General features: G+C 59.1%; 1 protein-coding gene across 2 annotated transcripts in view; it reads right to left on the reverse strand.

Moving 5' to 3' along the window:
* Positions 1-1,554: 1,554 nt before the first annotated feature.
* Positions 1,555-20,897, reverse strand: part of PLEKHM2 (pleckstrin homology and RUN domain containing M2) — a 38,572-nt gene continuing 19,229 nt past the window's right edge. Inside the window, exons 2-20 of one of the 2 annotated variants that reach the window (XM_082381032.1) lie at positions 17,974-18,080; positions 17,468-17,577; positions 16,790-16,889; positions 16,159-16,246; positions 15,126-15,312; positions 13,738-13,797; positions 10,412-10,640; positions 7,717-8,562; positions 7,336-7,405; positions 7,098-7,188; positions 6,705-6,769; positions 6,282-6,370; positions 5,547-5,679; positions 5,132-5,322; positions 4,705-4,770; positions 3,864-4,023; positions 3,340-3,519; positions 3,131-3,247; positions 1,555-2,485 (exon numbers count right to left, since the gene is read on the reverse strand). In XM_082381032.1, the coding sequence (XP_082237158.1) occupies positions 2,348-2,485; positions 3,131-3,247; positions 3,340-3,519; positions 3,864-4,023; positions 4,705-4,770; positions 5,132-5,322; positions 5,547-5,679; positions 6,282-6,370; positions 6,705-6,769; positions 7,098-7,188; positions 7,336-7,405; positions 7,717-8,562; positions 10,412-10,640; positions 13,738-13,797; positions 15,126-15,312; positions 16,159-16,246; positions 16,790-16,889; positions 17,468-17,577; positions 17,974-18,080 (3,027 nt within the window). In that variant the 3' untranslated portion in view covers positions 1,555-2,347. The remainder of the gene's footprint in view (positions 2,486-3,130; positions 3,248-3,339; positions 3,520-3,863; positions 4,024-4,704; positions 4,771-5,131; positions 5,323-5,546; positions 5,680-6,281; positions 6,371-6,704; positions 6,770-7,097; positions 7,189-7,335; positions 7,406-7,716; positions 8,563-10,411; positions 10,641-13,737; positions 13,798-15,125; positions 15,313-16,158; positions 16,247-16,789; positions 16,890-17,467; positions 17,578-17,973; positions 18,081-20,897) is intronic. The other variant, XM_082381033.1, reaches the window with a different exon arrangement.

Here is a 20,897-nt window from a genome sequence, read left to right on the forward strand (position 1 = left end):
CCAGCTGCCTACGTCCCCCACACCTCCCCGCCGCCGGGGAGGCCCTGGACCCTGGGATCTGGGGGAAAGGTCACCAGGGCCCCAAGGGAGACGCGGGGGGGTGGGGGTGGGGGTGGGGTGGTGTGGGGCAGAAAGTGCCAATCAGCCAAGACGCCTCCTCCTGCCCCTCTGGTCCTCCGGCCTTCCCTCTGGCCCTGGGGCAAAGGGCTGGTGCTGCTGCCCTCCCTCTGGCTTGGCCAGTCCTGCTGTAGCTCAGGGCCCTGGGCAAGAGGCAGCTGCTTGGGAGGCTCGTCTCAGCAACTCAGCAACTGCCCCCCCACGCCCACCCCTGCCACTGTGTGCCGTCCCCTTTCCCGGCCTCAGTCTTCCGGTCTGGCTCCCACGGTCTGTGGTCCCACTGCCAGTGAGGGCAGAGGGCTCTGGAGTCCTGGGGAACCGATCTGGAATCCCAGGAGCTGCTATTATGTGTGCCCTGGGCAAGTCAGTTCCCTTCTTTGCGCTTCAGTCTCTCCATCTGTAAGATGGGGATATGGATACCCACTGCAGAGGTTCTTTGGAGGATTACAGATGTGTGAAGAAGGCCTAGCACAGTGCTTCACTCAGTAATAGGCGGCCCACATCCCCCCTGCCTGGGGGCCCTGGGTGGGTAGGAGATGGAAAAATAAGGGCCACTGTGTCTCAAGGAGTGACCTTGTAGCTTTGGTCGCTCACCTGGTAAGGACTTGCCCCCTAGTCCTGCCCCTCCTCTTGGTGGGAGCCGCTCCTGGGCTGTGGTTCTCTGGAGCAGAGGCCCAGGCATGGGAATGGACCTTTGTGCCTGGTGAGAAGGGACCTCCCAGCCCTGGGCACTACTGCCAGGTGCCAGGCTGCTCAGGTGGGGGGCCAGCACCACCTTGCCCACCATGGCCTCTGCCCCATGGTACCTCTCTCCTGCCAGGGCCACCCTGCATCACCCAAGTCCCAATCAGAACCAGAGGCAGGGCCGCCCTGCCCAGAACCCCACCTCTGTGGCCTCCACACCTGCTTCTCCCAGGTGTCCACCCCTTTCCTCCCAGCTGTGAGGCCCTGGAGGCCGCAGTGCCGAGGGGCTTGAGGGCTGCAGAGCTCCTCCTAGGCCTGGCAGGCTGGGCACCCTCCGGCCAGCCCCGGGCTAGCAGCTCAACAAGAGGTCTTGGGGACGGCTTGGATTCTCCCGGGTTGATCCCGAGTGGCCGGCACTCAGCCCCCAGAGCTGGGGAGGCAGGGCGGGCAGGAGCGCCCTGCCCTGGCAGTGTAGACACGGCCTGGGACTCGAGCTGGTGGCTGCCCTGCCCTGGCCACTGCAGGAAACAGGAAGGAGGGCGAAGGTCCGGCCAAGAAGCCCCCAGGGCCCGAACCCCTCCACACAGTGCGTGCTGGGGGCAGCCGCCAGTGATCTGGACCCCGGTGTGGGCACAGAGCCTCTGATGGAAGAGCATTTGTGGAATGAATGAGGAACGAAGGGCCGAGCGGCCTGAGAGGAGGCGCCGGAGATCCCTCACCTCCACCCTGGTCAAAAAGGGCCAGTGACAAGTCTTGGCAATATAACATGTCTGTTTTATTTTAAAAAACAAAACCCAGGCCACCTGACCCCTTCCCCCAGAGGGCCGTCTTGGGAAGGACCTGGCTCCAGCCAGGCAGGGGACACAGGCTGGTGGGCTTTGCTCCTCTCCAAGCCCTCCTCCCTCCCCTTTGCTCCTGGCAAAAGGAGATGGCCTGATCCCTGGGTCCTACAGGCACTGCCAGGTTTGGAGGAGGGGAGGTAGGGGGCCGTGGACATGCAGGGCCTCCTGGTAGCCAGGGAGGGCCATCCCGGCCCCCTGCAACCCCCCGGGCCCTGGAAGGCAGGGAGCAGTGTGCTTGGGGATGGAGCTAGTGAGGAGAAGACATGCACTGAGACCGCGGTGTTCCAGCTTCCCTCCCAGCCGGGTGAATGTTCAAACATGAACAGGGATGGCCGGGCACTCAGAGCCCCCAGGGCGGCCTAAGCCTCTGCCCGGGCCCCTGACCCAGGGGAGGAAGAGGGGCTCCTGCCCTCCCGGTCCTTCTGCCCCCCTCGTGGAGTGAGGCGGTGGCCCCGGGGAAGGGGGCCGTGCATCTGCAGAGCCCATAGGGCTCGGACCCTCTGCCCCCAGCACTTCCCAGTTGCCACCTGCCGGGCAGGAGGCCCAGGGTGTTGAGCACCCGTTCTGGATCCCTGGGAGGGAGACCTTGTCTCAAGCCCCACTCGGTGGTTCTGCTGCCCGGGAACGAGGGTGGGAGCCTGGCCCCGAGCAGCCGCTCGCCTGCCTCCCTCTCCTGCCCCTCCAGGGCGCCAGCCAGCTCCGCCTCAGCACCAGGGGTCCCGGGAGGCTCTGCCCCGGCACAGGCTGTCGCTCCGCTGCCAGGCGCTGTGGATGAGGCTCAGGGCGTCCTCGAACTTCTTCTTGTTGGAGGCTTCCTGGATGGCCTTACGGGGGAGGTCCACCTGTGTGGGGCGTGCAGGGAACCTGAGGGCTGTACCAAGAGCCCTCAGGGAGCCGAGGGGCCGTGGGGTCCCCCCGCACCAGGTGTAACCTTGCCCTGGAACTATATCCACGCTGCTGAGATCTCCTGCTCCTCAAGGAGGGGCTCAGGCCGACGGGGTGAGGCTCCCTGAGCCGCCTCCTTCCAGGGAAGGCCCCGGTTCTCGGAGGAGGGGGCTGGGGGTGGGGCCGGGAGGCGGGCCGTGGAACTCTGCCCAGGGCTGGTCCGGAGCTTCCGCGGGGCCGCCCAGCACGTGCTCAAACTGTGATCTGTCCAGGCATTCGATGAGGCCCTCTCAGCCTGGTGCTGAGCTCCATGCCCCCATCATCCGGGCACAGCTCTAGCCCCACCGGAAGCACTTAATGCCGGCTTTTTCATGGGAACTGAGAAGGTCAGGAATGGCGTTTCCTGGGCTCTATGCTTAGCTTTAGCCTCACACTCACTGGGAGGTAGGGTCTTGCCCCTTTGGTTTTACACATCCATGTCCATCCCAGAGCTCCTAGTACGGTGCTGCCCTAGGCCCCCAGCTCCTGCCTCGGTCTGTGCCGTGCAGGGCTCCTTCCCTAGGGAATGGCTCCGCTCCGCAGGGGCCTGGGCAGCCGGGTACCTGGTAGATGGTTTTCCACCCGGAGTTCAGTGCAGACAGGAATCGGTCCAGTTCAGATGTGCAGCTCAGGTAGATGACCCAGGGTGGGAGGGGCTGCTGGCTGTCCTGGGAAAAGTCCTGGGGAGAGCGGGGGCCCCAGGTGAGCAGACACAGCGCTCCTTCGGCAGGGCCTGCCTCCATTGCCCACCCCCCCCCCGCCACCGGCTCACCAACACACAGTACTCCTTGCCCGGCTCAGTGGAGACGGCGCTGATGTCGGCCAGCTGGGCGGCGCCCAGGGAGCGGAAGAAGCTGGTCTGGCAGTCCTCGTGGCACGTGAAGAGGCGGTCATCCGTGATCACCAGGCAGCAGGGGATGCAGGGGCTGGGAGTTACCCCCTGGGGGATGACCTGAAGGGCACCGGCAGAGCGGAGGGGAGAGGCAAGCTGGCGCTCTCCAGGGCTGGTCTGCACCAGGACTCCCCGCGTCAGGGGCCAGACAGCCCCTCTGCCCCTCCCTGCAGAGGCCAGGCAGGCTCCGCCCACCTCAGGAGTACAGGGGCCGACAGGGGTGATGGTGGGAATGTCAGGCCACAGGCAGCCCTAACCTCCAGGGTTCACTCCTGGGCTGGCCCCTGGAAGTCCCATCTTGGTCCTCAGAGGCTGCTGCATGACTCGCGTGGGCTTGGGGAAGGGACCCTAGGGACCCGGGGTCGGGTTGGGAGGCAGTGAGCGGTGGGGCAGGAGGCCCTCACCCCTTTGGACACGGCCTGGCAGAGGTGCTGCATCCAGTCGGCCATCTCGGCCTCGCTGCCGGCGCTCAGCTCCAGGCAGGGCCGGTCAGCGAGGATGACCTGGAAGGCGTGGGGCCGGTCCGTGGTGCTGGATCTCCGACAGCCACCGCACTGCTCCCCCCTGGGCCAGAGGCGGAGGGTGAAACTGGAGCAAGGGGGCAGGGGGGCAGGGGGCACGGGCGGAGCCCCTGGGGTTGGCCTGCCCCGGAGTCCCGAGGGCTGGAGGACACCAGAAGGTGGGCCAGACCCCTCCGGCTCAAAGGAGAAGCACAAAGCTGTTGGGCAGCCCTGCCCCTTTTCTGTGTAACACCATTTATCTCCACAATCGCCAAGGTTCATCTAGATACCTGACCAGGGCCAGGTGAGGGGTTGAGAATCAGCTCTTGGCTCCCGCCCTCTCAGAATCAGTGCACATTCATTCCTGCTCCCCTTACGGGCCTGACGTTTCCTCCAAGCGTGTGTGTGTCCATCCTCCCCATCAGGTCAAGTGCTTCCCAGGGAAAGGACCGCCTCCCCTATCAGATCGGGGGACTGCCTCCCCTACCTGACGGGATCCTTTCCGGGCAGGGGGCTCCTCTTGCTTCCCCACCCCCTCCCCGTGCACCCAGAGCTCAGCAGACCCCAGGGCACTAAATGGGGGTGGGGCCGAGGTGGGGGGAGGCTGAACTGACAGGAGGGAGAGCCAGTTCAAGCCAGGGAGGATGGGAGCCCTGAGGCTCAGGCCCAGCCGGAGCCTTGACCTTCAGGCAGCGACACAGGCCCCGACACCTGCCCGGCACCTCCCATCGCCCATGACACTCACCCCATGTTCACCGAGAGCAGGGGGGTGACATCAGTGCGGTCGGGATACTGGTAGAGGATCCCGTTGCTGCAGGGGCACAACGTGGCAGGGGTGAGGCCTGTCCAAGGAACTGGGGGCCGGGTGGAACCCAGATCCCAGGGACCCCCACAAGCTGGGGCCTGAACCCCAGAGGCCAAGGAGCCCGGGGCCTGCCTTCTACGGCAGGGACGGTGGAGGAAGAACTGCAGAGGCACAGCAGGAGCGCGTGCCCCCAGCCCGGGGGACAGCCCGAGTCTTCACCTGGGGCATTCTGGGCTTCCTTGGGCCCCAGATGGCTGGCTCTACAGAGAAGATCTGGGATCCCAGGGGATGTCTACTCCAAAGCCCTTGACGGGGAGGGCGCTGTCCCCCATCCCAACCTCCGGGCCAGAGCTGCGGGGGCTCCCACCTGAGCACCACAAAGCACGTCTTCCAGTGCTCCTTGCCCAGGTAGGAGGTGCCCGCCTTGTAATGCAGCATGCCTTCTTTGGTGATGGCACCCTCAGGGGGTGAGCAGTGGCAGGGGATGCGGCCCAGGGACTCATCCTGGGGGTCCTCCCAGTGCACAAGCCCGTAGAAGCGCACAGTAACGGTGGTCGCCTGGGGAGGGGGCAGGGGACAGAGCGGTGAGGTCTGGGCCAGAAGCAGGAGTGGCCGCTGGTGGGGTAAGGACACAACCCGAGTGGGGAGGGGGACAGGCCGGCAGGGAGAGCCCCTCCCAGGTGGGTGACGGAGAAACGCTAAAGACAGCTATCTGCACCTCTTGACCCTAATACCAGGGCTGTCATCTCGGGGACAACACCCCCTCCTCCCCAGGTGCTTACCTCACACTTAGATTCCTGGGCCACAAATTTGGCCAGTGCCAGCTTCTCCATGGTGGCATCAGTCAGGACGCTGGGGTAGGGTGGTTCCCGACAGCCCTTGATCATGGCTGACTTCAAAGAAGCCAAGAAGAACCTGTACGCGGAGTGGGGTTTGCTGTCAGAGGCCCGAGGCCCCCACCCCTCAAAGGGACATGGCATAGTCCTGGGGACTTCCGGCCTGAAGGGGGTCACAGGATCTTGGGGGGAGGACCTGGCTGGAACCAGAGCTCTGGGTGGTGGGTGGGGCAATGATGCGGCAGCAGTCCATGGTCATCAAACCGTGGCCGGGAAAGGCCTAACCCTTCCCAGTGGCCGAGGGGTCTTGGGTTGTGACCTCAAGGGAAGCAGCAGGACTTGTACGAAGACCTGATCTCAGGACAGACAGTTTCCGTATGGAAGCACAGGGGGCACGTGTGGCCCCAAGGCCCCGCAGCCGGGCTTGTGCTTTCTCTCCTGTGGGGATGACTCCTGCCAGCCCCCTTCCTCTCTGTGGGCCACTGAGGGTCTGAGGGCACCAGTCCGTCAGTGTGCCTGTCACCTCCCTGCTTCTCTGCCCGGCCTGCAGGCTCCAGAAGGAACTTATCTCTGCTTTCCACTCCTTCGTACCCCAATTCCCACCCTCCAGCCCCAAGGGTGTGGCCAGGCCAGTGGCGGATGCTGATTCTCCAGGCCTGCAGAAGGGGGCGTGTCACTCACTCGGCCAGGGCCACGTCTGCCGTGTCCAGCAGAAACTGCTTCCTGCGGTTGGTGCACACCAGCTTCACTGTCTGCTGGTCGAGGCCCACCTGCCAGAAACCACACCCTCACATGCACACGGGGCTTGGCCGCAGCTGCCAGAAGGGGCAGCCGTGGCCAGATTGAGAGCGGGCTGGGGAGGGAGGCAGCGCGCTCTGAGGTCACCACAAGGTGGGGAGGGATGGTCAGATGTACAGCGGAGGACGAGGTACCCTCAAGCCTGCTCCTTATCCCCGGCATCAGGTACAGAAGCTGCTCGGAGATAAGAGCTGGCACCCACCCCCGGGGCTGAGGCAGGGGTCAGCCTTGCTCTGCAGGGCTGAGGCGGGGCGGCCCGAGGAGCCCTGCCCTACAGCACACACCAGTCACCGAGCCTGAACTCACCGACACATAGTCAAGTTCATTGTAAGAAACAGCCTCTTCCACCAGGTATGGCTTCTCTGTGGCCCCTGAGAGAGGAGACCCCAATGTCTATTACCCGCGGTGGCCTCTCTGTCCTCCCGCTGCCCCTTTTTCTAAGACCTTTTCTCCACGAGGACCCGTCCCTGGCCTGCGATCTGAAATGATGAGGTAGGAGAACGACATGGGGTGCTCATGGAGGGGGGCCCCAGGCTCGTGTCCTGGGGCAGCTGGGACTGCTGACAACCCGTTTCATCACCACGTGCCAGGCAGCAGGGAGACACTAGGGGCGGGGGGAAGGGAATGAGGGCGGCGGCCAGTCTCATCCTCCACGTGCCCTCGGCAGCTGCCCTGGCCTAGCCCGGGGGCGGCGGGCACCTTTCCGGAGCAGGTAGACATAGCAGTCTGTGAGCAGCACGTACAGCAGCTGCAGGTTGCCCTCCATGTGCCCTGTGCTCATCCGGATCATCTGAGGGGCCGAAGCAGAGACGTCAGGCACTGCGGCGCCCGCCCTGCCCCAGACCGCCCGCTTCCCCTCCGGAGCGGAGGCGGTGGCCCACGCGGCCTCGCCCTTGCTGTGCCGGCTCTTGCTCAGTCCTGAGACCCTGGGACTTACTTTGAAGAGCTGCTCTTCGTTTTCTCGAAACACGTGGATCATCAGCAGGAGTAAGTGATTGTTGTCTACGCTGCGAGGGGGGCAAGTGCGGGGAGGGCGAGGTGTCAGCCTAGGGCAGGGGCGCGAGAGGCCACACGGGTGCACAGAGACGACACACACGCCCGGGGGCGATGCAGGCACCCCGAGGTCTCATGTTTGCAGTGGCTCTGCCCCCCACCGGGAGCCAAAGTGAGGGAGGGGAGGACCGCACCCCTTCCTACCTCCCAGCCCAGGCTAGGTCTTCCGGGAGTTGTGCTTGGTGTATCTGGAGGGCAGATGCCCAACGTGCCCTGATCAACGACAGGGGCATCTCAGGCAAGCGGCATAGACAGACTGGCTCACCTGAACTCTGCCGAGTGGCTCATCTCAGAAGGGCTTCCCTGCCCCTCATCCACCCCAGAGTCCTCGGCGCTGCTCAGACAAGGGCTGGGCTGGTCTCGCTTGAGTCGGCAAAGGGTTTCCTGGGCCCCAGGCTCCCGCTCAGACACAGGTCCCTCACCGACCAGGGGCAGCCGGGTCTCCAGCTCCTGGGCCTCTGGCTCCTGCGTCTCCCCCGGCGTGTCCTCTAGGGGCCGAGGCGCCTGTCCCGGTCCTCGTCCTCCTCCCTCTTCTTCTTGGCCAGCAGCCGCAGGGCTACCAGGAACATGCAGCGGTTGGCCAGGCCCTGCAGGGTCATGGTGGCCGCCACCTGATGCAACAGTGCTTGGACTCTCGACGGTAAAGCGGTAGAAGTCCATTGGGGCTGGAAGCCCCTCACTAAAGTCGCAAAACGGCGGCCTCTCCGGGGCGTCCCCGGGAGAGCCAGTCCGAAAGGACTGGTTGGGGGGCTCAACGTGGGAGCACCAGGCGCTAGGGTCCAGCTGCCCGTTGAGCTGATCAATGACCTTACTCAGGGGCTGCCCCAAGCGCTCCATGGAGGTGTCCTTCATCTCGGGGATAAGCAGGCCCACCTGGCCGGGCTCTGCGCGCTCGCTGCCCTCGGCTGTGCCGCCGGGCCCCTCCGTCTCCACCCGGGCGGAGGCGAGGGTCTTGTCTGGGGAGACCCGCCCGGGGCCTGGGCTGCTGATGAGGGTGTCACCACTGCCCCGCCTGGCGCATGTGTGCTGGGTAGAGGCCGGGTGGAGTGGACTTGCTTCCTCATCCGATCTGGGCTTCTTCTTCTTGCCAATTTTCTTCTTCTTGGTGACCCTGGATGGTAGTGATGGGGAGAGGTTTGAATCTGAGCACCCCAGTACTGAGGGCAACGAGACGGGCTGGGTCCAAAGAGGTGATCTGGGACTTCCCTGGTGGCTCAGTGGTTAAGAATCCGCCTGCCAATGCAGGGGACACGGGTTCGAGCCCTGGTCTGGGAAGATCCCACCTGCTGCGGAGCAACTAAGCCCACGAGCCACAACTACCGAGCCCGTGTGCTGCAACTACTGAAGCCCATGTGCCTAGAGCCCATGCTCCACAACAAGAGAAGCCACCGTAATGAGAAGCCTGTGCACCGCAACGAAGAGCAGCCCCCGCTCGCCGCAACTAGAGAAAGCCCGTGCGCAGCAACGAAGACCCAATGCAGCCAAAAAATAAATAAAAATTAAAAAAAAAATCATTTAAAAACAATGTCTTTCAAAAGAGGTGATCCTGGGCGAGGGACCTCTGAGAGCGCAGCCAGACCTTCAGTGGTCCCGGGCAGCACTAGGTGGGAGGCCCTGGGCTGGGGGCCGACAGCGGCTCAGGCCCCAAGTACTTCCCACTGCCGGCAGAGGCAGGGCCAGCACGAGGGAGGCACAGACGGCAGCGGCCAGAGGAAGCCCTGAGCGGGTCCTGTGAGTTCTAGCTGATGGCACCACTGGGCTAGCTGTGCTCTAGGGAACAAAAACAGGCCATGGCTGGTCAGACCAGTGGCCCCCCTCTACTCAGCCTCCCCCTAGGATGTGGGCAGCCGACCCTGAGCTGATCCTTCTTTCCGTTCGGGGTCATTATGGAAAATTCAAAAGAATCAAAGCCTTTTGAGCTCAAACTCCTGGCACCTTGGTTCCGAGTTGGCTGGAGTGGGCCTGGCTAAGCAACCCTGGGTCTGAAACCACTCAAGCTGCTCTAGACTCCAACCAGCCTGTGGGAGCTGGACTCCTGGCTCCAGTCACTGGGGAGCAATTCCCCCACCTTGGGCCGGCGAGCCTCTGGGAGGTCTGACGTGCACATCTTCTTATTCAGGGCGGAGAGACTCAAGAGCCGGAGCCGGGGAGGTCAGGGAGCCGAGGAGGCTCGGGGCCGAGAGTTTCCCAACCTGTCATCCACCTCCTCCTTCCCTGTTACGTCCCCAGCAGTATGATGAAGGTGCTCTTTTTTTTTTTTTTTAATTTTATTTATTTATTTATTTATTTGTTTGTTTGTTTGTTTATGGCTGTGTTGGGTCTTCGTTTCTGTGCGAGGGTTTTCTCTAGTTGCGGCAAGCGGGGGCCACTCTTCATCGCGGTGCGCGGGTCTCTCACTGTCGCGGCCTCTCTTGTTGCGGAGCACAGGCTCCAGTCGCGTAGGCTCAGTAGTTGTGGCTCACGGGCCTAGTTGCTCCGCGGCATGTGGGATCTTCCCAGACCAGGGCTCGAACCCGTGTCCCCTGCATTGGCAGGCCAATTCTCAACCACTGCGCCACCAGGGAAGCCCCAAGATGCTCTTCTTTCAGCAAGCCATGCTGAACTAGAATTAGTATGAATCTCAGAAATTGTGCTCTAATGGCCAAGAACTCCCTTGGAACGACGTCCAGGCTGAAGGTGCTTTCTGGATGGACCGGACAAATGCCCCAGCAGTCTGGGCGTGGCCCCAGAAGCCGGCCATGTTGATGCCTGTGTCACCCATCTTCCAGGCTCGGGCCCTCTGTTTCCTCTTGATCAAAGAACTACTGAGCAGGGGAGAGGTACCTAGTCTCCGGGAAGGTGCCCAAATGCCTTCGCGGGGAGGAAGGTCCTAGTCTGCGTGGACTAAAAAGTGATGCTAGGAGTGGACAGGACGGACTCCAGGACACTCACCCAGCTTCTCGAGGCCCCTCCCCACTGACCTGATGACCTCGAGCTCTGTGCAGGTGTCTGGCAAGTCCGGGGTGTGGGGCTCCCCCTTCTCCTGAGAGGCGGTGTGCACAGGGGTGGTGTCGGAGGAGGACACGGTCTCTGCCTGGTCCTCATTGAAGGGGTTGTGGCGCTGGGTGGGACTCTTGGTGGAAGCCTTGCTGCTGGTCGGGTCCGAGGCAGTAGAGCGGGGGCCACTGACAGTGTCTGTGAGGTCTCCATCTGGGAGAACAGGAAACACGAGACAGCCCGTCAGACACCAGCTGGGGAAAGCAGGCCCCCAAAGCATGCCTTATCTCAAGAGGGAGGCAGGTGAGTTCTTTTCAGGGAAATCTGATCGGGGTGGCCTTGTTTTAGGAGTAGAAGCCCCAGGCCAACAGGACACGGGATTTGTGCTTTAAGAGCAACTTGGAGGGATGCCATCACCACCACCACCACTGGGGGCCCCCGAGAGCTCACAACAATGTGGCCAAGTTTGAGTTAAGAGCTCCAAGGTTAAGCAGCCTCCAGGCTTAAGCCCCTTGTGGATGGTGACCTTGATGCCTCAAAAGATGGGCTGCACACCTCTCAGGCTAACCTTAGAGCCTCCTTTAGCGCCAGACACCCCTGACCAGACTGAGATACCCAAAGTCCTCTGAAGGGTCCCCCACAGTGGCAGATACAAAGGAACCAAGGGAGAGAGAAGAGAACCAGGATCAGAGAAAATGAGGGGTACAGAGGCTGCGAGGCCAGGCTAGGTAGTCCAAGGGTGAGGAGCGGGGGGGAGGGCAGGAAGGAGGGCCCAGAGCGCGGTGGAGACGGCAGAGGAAGTAAGAAAGGTGCGCAGAGTGACTGCCCCCTCGCCGCCACAGATGCCTTGTGGGCCCTTCTCCCTCGACATCCCAGCAGGCACCCCTTTAAGGCGGGTGCTGCCAACTCCATTTCATCCAAACCTCAGCTTGCCTACTGGTCCTCTCTGGGCACACTCTCTCCCAGGGCTCTACCCTGGGAGATGACGCAGCCCCTCTAGAGAGAAGCTGGTTTAACGGCTGCCCTCACCTCCAACCGTCCATCCCACGTCACTGGAACGGGACACAGAGGGGAGGGAGTGTCAGCACGAAAGCACATAGGGTGTTCATCCAGGGGCAGATGGGAGGCCGCCCATGCTGGCAGAATAGCCTGGGTGACAGTTAATGGCAAAGCACACAGGATGTTCACGCTCCATCTGCAGCTCACACACATCTTGCTGGCCTGTATCTGCCAAAGGAGACGTGGCAAACATGCTTCCTACCCTCAGCCTCATCTGGAAGGGCCAACCTGCTTAGTGGATCTTGGAAACCACTGGGCAGCTGTCTGCTGGCGCAGCACATCATCAAAAGTACACTGTCTTTTAATATAAGGACAAAGGAGGGGACAAAAAACAACTCCCAGCTCTGCCAGAAAAACACTAGTGAAATATGAGACTTTCTTCAGATGTCCAGGGACCCGAGCCAGAGCCCTAGTTCTCAGAAGCGGAAAAGCCTGCCCTTCAGTCTGAAAGAAGCCTCCTGCCAAGCCCACGCGTTCCTGGTCCAGCCCGAGATGTGCGGTTACATCCCCCTTGGGGAGGGGGTCCCAAGAGGTGGGCAAGCAGATCATCGGACGTGGTGGGGGTCAAGGCTGGGAAACCCACCAGTTCTTTATTTTTTTGGCTGTGCTGCGCAGCAGCCTGCGGGACCTTAGTTCCCCGACCAGGGATCAAACCCGTGCCCCCTGCAGTGGGAGCGCGGAGTCTTAACCGCTGGACCACCGGGGAAGTCCCTACCCACCAGTTATGTAAACGAGCCAAGGACCATGGAAAGGCCTCCCCAATCCCCACCCCAGGGCCCAGAGCTGCCCTCCAAATCCTGCTCTCCTCCAGGTCTGAGGAGAAGACAAAGCCTCCCCAAGTAAGCTTCCAGAACCGGCTCAGGGATTCTTCAGTGCTCTAGGAACTCAGGAAAGCAGGAGATCGCTGCTGGGACAATCTCAGCCGGCCCTGGAGCCTGGCCCGGCCCGCGCAAGCAGTGTGAGTGGGCTGTTAGTTCTCAGGCCACAGGGAGCTCTGGAGGGCTGCAGACGAGGGTCAGGCCCTGCTTGTCAAGTGACTGCAACAGGCAGCAGGTAGCTGGGTCAGGAGGGGGTTAGTTGTTAGATCGGGGGGGGGGGCGGGGGGGGCGGGGGGGCGGGGAATCAATGCCCAGCATGTGCGCTGCGAGAAGAGAGGCTGAAAGGATGAATGATGTTGTTATGATGGAATTCTGGATTTCAAGCTAATCTTAACTTAAAACAGGGGACTCTTCCATGGTACTCTGTTGGCCAGATGACATAATTTATTCTTCCCAATGCGGTATCTTATTTCCCTCAAACTTAAGCTATTGCACACTTGTATTACTTGGGAAAAGATCATCTATCACCCATGACTCAGATGACGGCTCTGACAACACGGGGCTCAGCTCCGAGCAGCAGGGAGAACCGCCGTCCCGCGGCTCCGGGTGACCAGTCGGCACCTCCTCCTCCAGAGGCTGCCCCCGTGCCCCCACCCTGGGTGGAAACGGCCCACAGGGCAAGAGGCTGTTTAGTAAGGGGGGGGTCTGGTTATGGCCTCAGCTTTAAGGAGGAAGGATTAACCTTCTCAGAAACATGTCCCCTGCTTGGGGTGATCCCGGGAATCCTGGGAATAGCTCATGACTGTTCTCAAGCCCAGAAGTGGCGTCACCAGCAGAAAAATGCCCAAGCATTGCTGCCACCTAGCGGACAGGGTGGGAGGGTTGACAGATTTTATTTTAGTCGGCCTTAAAACTTGAAAGAGAATCTCCCTAGAGGGAGTTTCAGTCATGCCAGGGCAATTTCCCTCGTTTGGACCTCAATCTCTTTCAAAAACACCCGAGAGGAAGCCATTAAGAACAGAATCAAGCCCTCTGCCTTTGCTTCCTGATGCTTCTGATACAGAAGTGCATCGGACCTAAATAGGAGCTTACAACCCACGTGTTCCAAGGCAGTGTTTCCCTGCGCACATCTGGTGCGTCGAGTGGCACTGGAATCAGGAAGGGTGATCCGTGTGTCCCCGGAACGCAGACACTTAGCGACTCCACAAGGCCACTGCATAAAGGCAGGAGTCCTGCACTGGGAGAAGGGGTTGGCCTAGGACTCAAGGTCAAGTTCTCCTACTGCAGAATTCCATCCATCAGAACACCAAACTTGGCTTTATTATGATCATTGACAGTATTATAAATAATGAGCTGATTTTGAATCATGCAGCAAGCTTGGTATGGAAACGTGGCAAAACAGGAAAAGAGGGTAACAGCGGACTCTGTCCCACCTTCCCAGTCTGTGCTGGGTACAGACGGCACTGCTGGAAACACATCTCCAAAATCATAATCTATAAAAATGAGGGACAAAACTGAAGATTAGAAACACAGGCAGTGGAAGGACAGGGAGGGTGGGGGCAACAGGGTGGGAGACATTGGGAGAAAACAAGAGAGGAAAAATTAAACTTTCTACATTTTATCTGACAACCTCAGGGGAACTTATGAGGACCCCAGCTCCTTCTCTGCTCCGGTACTGGCCCAGTAGCCTCTGACCAGCTAAAAAGACCTGGGGGCGATCGGTTCCAACCCCGGAAGAACATGGCTCCCCTGTACCTAACCTCCTTTCCTGTCCCTGCTTTCCTTCCCTCCACACCCAGCAGCTGAGATGCGGTGGGCTCAAGGGGACACTTCTTTCCCTGGGCAATCTGGCCGCTCCCTGGAGGCCCGGCCCTCCGGCTTCTCGGCGGCAGCCCCTGAGCCCAACCCAAGGAGACTGAGCTGCCGTCTCCTGCTTCTACAACGAGCAACACAAGCCTTGCTGACAGTGAGTCTATGTCCCTCCCTGGGACACAGCGCCACAGCACAGGCAGAAATAAAGAAAGAAGAAGGTCAAGGTCTCAATGTTAATGCAATTCTAGGGAGTCCCTGGGGCTGAACTTGTGCTTGGAGCCCCTTCCCTGGAGGTGGGGTGGGGTGCCATAAATGAAGAGCTCTGGTTTCCCACAGGGGACGAAGGTGGGAAAACAGCCAGTTTTATTAGATGAACACGGAGGCCGAAGGTTTGGAAGAAATCAGGCTGTCCCAACCAGTTGTTGGACCAAGATAACAAATGACCTACAGGCGTGAGGACGTTCTTTTTCAGTCTTTGATGGCAGGAGTGTGATCACCTCCAACATGCTGGCAGGTATGGGAGGGACTCGGAAGTCGATGGACCCATGGGAAAGGGGGGCGAGTCTTCCTCCAAACTCTAGACCCATCGGGTCCTCCCTTCTCCTTCTAGGGGTTGCATATAGCCTCTTTCCACCTAGAATCGAGGGTAGGATGAACTCCCCCGAAGTGGGTGGCACTCACCCCTGGAATGTCAGGAAGAGTTTCCAGGCTGCCCTGCTAGTCCCCCCCGACCTCAGAGAACTGCCCTGGGCACATGGCTACAGGTTTCTGGAAAAGGGTCTAACATTCATAAGATCTCATTTTGGCTTTTTATCCCCAATATCAGTTTTTGAGCCACCACAGGGACTCTGAGGAAGTGAAGATCTGGGAAACGACTGGCCCCGTTTCACTCCGAATTTCCACCACCGGACCAGAACCAGCCAAGAAAGACTCCCCTCAGCCAGGCTTACGCGGCTCAGAATCCCGTTTCGCCACAGAGACCAGACCCCTCTCTGCCCCGGGCACTCACCCTCACTAGATGGGGCGATGGCACTGTCGTCCCACTCTAGGGTGGTGGAGGTGACAGAGTTGAAGGAGTTGAGGGAGAGGCTGTCCGAACCATGGACCGAGCTGGGGAGGCGGTCTTCAAAGTCCAGCAGGTACTGGGGTTTGTAGTAGTCGGGCATGTAGGGGGCCAAGTCTAAGTAGGGGGCATCCTGGGGAGAGAGGGGGAGAGGCAGGTTTGGGTGACGGGAGGCCTCGGTGGGCCCGAAGGCACGGCCTTCCGAGGATCTGCCTTCACACCCTCCCAGGCTGGTGTTTCTTTGGCAATCTATGTCCTTAAGGTACTAAATCCAGAAACAAGCTGTTAAAAGGAGGACTGTGAACGGCTGTGGTTCATAAGGCTGTGGACTTGGGGCCCAGAGATGACAGTGCCCACTGGGCCTTCTGACCCTCCTTGACCTCTTGTATATTAGAGTCGCTCATTTGCTCCAGTTTCTACTACTTTTCAGTAGCCAAGTTCCTCTTCTGGTCTGTGCTGCTGGGGTTGGGACCTAGGCTGGTGACCCGATTAGGACGGGGCGGCTGCGTGCATCTTGACAAGACCGCAGAGGAGCCTCTGCAGCTCCTGGGCCGCCCTGCACCTCTCCAGTGCGTGACCGTGACCGTGACCGTGGCCGTGAGGGAGGCCGGGAAGCAGGAAGCTGAGAGGCTTGCAGGATCCCGGGAGGCACAGGGGTGAACCCGCCTCGTCTCTTGACGACTCACGTCCTGATCACGAAGGAGAATACTCCAGTGCTAAAATACTCCAGGCAATGCGGCTTTTCTCCAATTTGGGACAGAGAGACAGGAAGGAGTGCCCCAAACCAGGGATTCTGGCCAAGAGAGAATCACCTCAACCCCACACCGTTCCACTGGTCGGACCCTGAGCTGTTCCCTCACCTGAACGAAAAGGACGGCGCTCAGACTCAGCCACACCCGTCAGGCCCCCTGAGCGGGACCACGTGCCCACCGCGCCCACCCCTCTGCCCCCACGAGCGGCGAGAGCCGTGGCGCCTCACCAGGTCCAGGTCGAACCGAATGAACTCCAGCCCAGACACCAAGGTCAGGAAGAGGGTCAGGTGGTCATGGCTGCAGACCAGGGCATTCCTGCGAGACACGGGAAGGGGCGAGGGTAGTTCTGGGTCTGGTTACCAGCGCGGCCCCCCCTCCCCCGCAAGCCAGCTGCGCTGAGGTTCGGCGTGTGACATCCCTCCACCCCAAGCTTGATGCGGCCTCCACCCACCCCCTTCCAGCACTCTCCGTCTGGCTTTGGAGCCATATGACACTTTACTGCCCGTGTCTTCAGATCTGGGGCCCGCAGCAGCTCTCGGCAGCTGCTCTAAATCCTCTGTTCCCGCGGCAACCCCAGCAGAGGCTGAGCGCTCCAGTGAGGACTGAGGCCTGGGTGGGATCAGGCAGGGGCTGACTAGGCACCAAACGGCTCACAGGAGCCCGGCCGGAACCAGCACACCTGGCCAGAGCCGTCACGGGCAAGCTCCGCTGGCCCCCTGGCCATCACTGACGTGTCCTCAGCACGCACCGCCAGGCTAGGCCTCGGGGTGCCACGGTGTGGTGTCTGCGTGTGACAGGAGACTTTGGGACGGGGCTTGGGCACTCTGGAGGGCGTGGGACAGCGCTCCGGACACTCACTTGACGTAGTACTTGTGCAGGAGACCCAGGTTCTCCTGGAACAGCCGCAGGTAGCTCTCCAGGGAGTTCTCGTTGAGGGCCAGGTACAGCCAGGCCCGGCCTGCAGACAAAGGGCAGGAGTAAGGAGAAGGAAGGTCTGGCGGGGTGCTGGCTTCCCTTGGCCCAGCAAGGGCAGGAGGGGCAGGAAGAATGGCCGAGGGGAGCGTGCGCCCCAGCAGCCTTCTCTCCTGACGGAGCGCCGCACCCCGAGATCTTGATTTTCCCCGTCAGACCCTAGCCTGTAACTGGCCAGGAAACTTGGATGAACGGGGCAGATCGCAAACTCCAGATGGGCTGAGAAATGCAAGGACTTTTCACTGATCCTGTAGCTGACACTGACCCTGGCTCAGGGAGAGAGGCGAGACCCCTCACTAGGTGCTCGGGCTGGGATCTGGTAGGAGGCCAGCTCTCTTCAGCGTCTCACTTTCCCTCCTCACAGCCACGATGCTCCGGCCAAATGTCACGTGCGGGAAGAAGAGAGGCCTCGTGGAGGGCGCTGGCGTTTTAACAAGCCTCCGCCATTGGACACCACAAGGCACTCGGCCTCCCAGGCTGGCCCTGAGGTCACACCTGAGCCCCAAGCTGCCCACAGGGAGGGCGGGACCGGTCCCTTCGCCGAGTCCACCTGGTGCTACTCACTGCGTCCCAGGTTGGTGGCCACGTGCTGCAGCACCTCGATCTGCCTGATGGCCTCTCTCCGGGTGAAATGCACCACGAGCACCCAGTAGCCAGATGAGAGGTCTTGCAGTCTGAGAAAATAGGACAGGAGCTGCTATGACCTAAACGGGGCCACCCTGGGAAGCTGCAAGTCGGTTGGTCCACCAGCCTTCGTGTCAGGAGGAAGCTCAAGGCTGAAAGCAAGGGATTCCCAGCGGGACCCATAGGCAACCGCCAGGCCTTCACACCATCATTTCATCTGTCGCTAATCCTTTCCCCAATCATTCATGCCCACTCAGAGACGGATTACTGGGATAACCCCAGACAGTCTGCAGCCCACCCGAGTGAGACAAATCGTTTTCTGCTAAGGGAAAGAAGAAATAAAAGGCAGACAAGGCTAGGGACTTCCCTCTGGAGGCTACTCACAGCCTCAGGGGTCCTGCCCTGCTGCTCCATACAGCCCTCTCCAGAAACCACCTCCTTCTTACCCATAGAGCAGGGCATGGTCCAAGTGCTCACACAGACGCTGCAGGACCTTATCGTGGTTCCGGATGGCAGGGGTCTCATCTTCACATGCAGCAAAGTAGCTCTGCAACTGAAAGGAAAAAAAAAAAAAGTTCCCCCAGATTAGAAATGGATAATAAAGAGGAGGGCCATGGAAGTTCTGGAATCAAGAAGGTAGCTGAGAAAACCAGTCAAAGGATGTATCTGTGTTGACCAACAGAGTCGACCTCAAACTGCCTACACCAACTGCTTATCCTGTACTGCATGTTCCAGAGGGCACAGGAGGACACTTAGAGCCCAGGCCCCACGAGGCACTCAGTAAGTGCTTGGCACCATGACAGCTTGACGCTGGCGAGGAATTCATGGTCTATGATGTGGGTCTCCGGTGGTACCAGGCTTCAAGCCAGGGCCACCGAGCTACACAACTCCAGGGGCACGACCTACAGTGCTATGTACATAAATGAACACTCAGTGCCCAGTGTAAATCCCCCTGCCCCGCCCCTGGAGTTGGCCACACAGTGGCCCTGCCTGGAGCTATCCCTCTGCACAAACTAAGGGCCGATGGACGTGGGCACCTGCTCCGACGGCCTTCTTGCCAGAGGCTGACATGGGACGCTGGACTTACCTGAGGAAGCCGGCCAGGCTGGATATGGATCCAGGTACCTGGCAGGCTCAGGTCAAGCCCCTCACCAAGAAGGACACTGTTCCCAGGCTGGACTAAAAAGAGGAGATCTGGCCAGTAGGCGAGATGAGCTGCAGCGCTGAGGAAACCCCAGCAGGCCGATGGAGGCGAGGGCAGCTCGCTCAGCTCCGTTAAGGCCAAGAAAGCCCAGGTCAGGACTGAGTTCCCTGCAGCCACAGTGAGGAGGGGGCCCTGTCAGGCAAAGCGCCAGGAGCAAAGTCTTTCCCACCTCATTGCGGCCACACTCTGGTCTGCTGCTGCCCTTCTAATGGCCAGAAGGGGGAAGAACACACACAAAAAAGAGCACTCATCCCTGTACACCCGTCTCAGGTTTAAGCTCCTGGCTCTGGGGAGATGCGCTCTCAAGTTTTTTCTGGAAGCAGTGGTAGAGACAGCAGCAGCAGAAAGGACACACCGACCACACCAGCAAGCACGCGCTCTTGGCGAGAAGCCAACAATGCAGCTCCCACAACAAACATAGCTTCGCTTGCTCTGTGGCCCGGAGTAAAGCCCGGCAGCTCTGCTGACCCTGGACAGGCCTCGGTCCTGCAGGGTCTGCCCCTCCCCCCAGGAGGCAGGCAAAACAGAGCCCCAGGAGGAGAGGTTTCTAGAACTGAAAGGAAGAGCAAAGAGCCTACGAAAATTGCAGTGGCCGAAGGTATGCCTGCACGGGTTAGTACGGAGAACCATGACATCGGGGGCCAGCTTTTTTTTTTTTTTTTTTTTTATTTCAAAATCCAAGGAAATCTGAGATCAGAGATTCTTAGATGTTAGAACTGGAAGGATCTTTAGAGAACTAGTGCAACTCCCTTATTAAAGGAGGAAAACAGAGGCTTATTTATCTTCTTGATTATAAAAGTAGCCACACCCACCATGCTTGAAAAACATGGAAAAGTTTAAAATTTTACTGATTTATTTTTAAACGGAGAAGGTGACTAAGGCCAACAAAGGTTAAGTCCTTCACTATGATTTTCAGCTAAGTGAGGGAGCCACAGCTGGAACTCGGACTCCTTTTTCAGGTCAAGATACCTTAAAAAATAAATATTCTGAAAGCAGTATTTGCTCATTGTAAAAGTTTAAGCAACATGGAAGTGTGTATAAATGTAAAGACCTCCTCTCCCTTGTCCCCCACTGTGAACAGCCTGTGTGTGTGCCCTCCCAACTCTTTTCCTGCATACATAGACTTAAAAAAAAAAAGTGAAATGGGATCACGCTGTACTCATTGTTCTGAAACCTTCTTTTTCTTAACAATACGTCAAACGTATACTTCCATATCATTACATACAGATCCACTCCATTCTTTTTTACAGCCGCAAGTGTATTCTAAAATACGCTGTACCATGCCTTAACTGTTGTTAGATATAGCTGTTGTCTCTACTTCTTTGTTATCACACATAATATTGCAATGTACATCCGGGGATGCCTGGGTGGGTATTTCTGTATGGTGGAACAGTATATAGAGTGGAAACACAGAGCTGAAGAACACGCATATTTACAGTTTGGCTGGGTCTTGCCATTTGCCCTTTTCAAATGTTGGATTGATTTACACTCCATCATGCTGGCCAACACTGGATATAATTAGTCTAATTTCTGCCAGTCCAGTTGGTGACAAATAGTATCCAATTGTTTCAAATTGTACTTCTCTGATCACTAATGCAGTGGAACATCCTTATTAGCCATCTGTATTTCTTTTTCTGTGAATTGCCTATTTAGACCTCTGCCCAACCTTCCTTCTCCTGGTTGCTTTTTTTTTTAAAGGGTACAGCCACTCTGGAAAACAGTTTGGCAGTTTCTTTCTTTATTTTTTAATTCGTTAATTAATCAATTAATTAATTAATTAATGGCTGTGTTGGGTCTTCGTGGCTGCGCGCGGGCTTCCTCTAGTTGCGGCGAGTGGGGGTGCTACTCTTCATTACAGTGCACGGGCCTCTCATTGAGGTGGCTTTTCTTGCTGTGGAAAACGGGTTCTTGGCATGCGGGCGTCAGTAGTTGTGGCTCGAGGGCTCTAGAGCGCAGGCTCAGTAGTTGTGGTGCACAGGCCCAGCTGCTGCTTGGCATGTGGGATCCTCCCGCACCAGGGTTTGAACCCGTGTGCCCTGAGCTGGCAGGTGGATTCTTAAACACTGCACCACCAGGGAAGCCCTGCTTGTCTTTTTCTTATTGCTCTGTTGAAGCTCTTTGTTAAAGTTTTAATCTTGTATGTTGCTATGTGGGATGTTTTTGTTT

The sequence above is a fragment of the Balaenoptera borealis genome, assembly GCF_965194805.1.
Source record: "Balaenoptera borealis genome assembly, chromosome: 1".
NCBI lineage: Eukaryota > Metazoa > Chordata > Mammalia > Artiodactyla > Balaenopteridae > Balaenoptera > Balaenoptera borealis.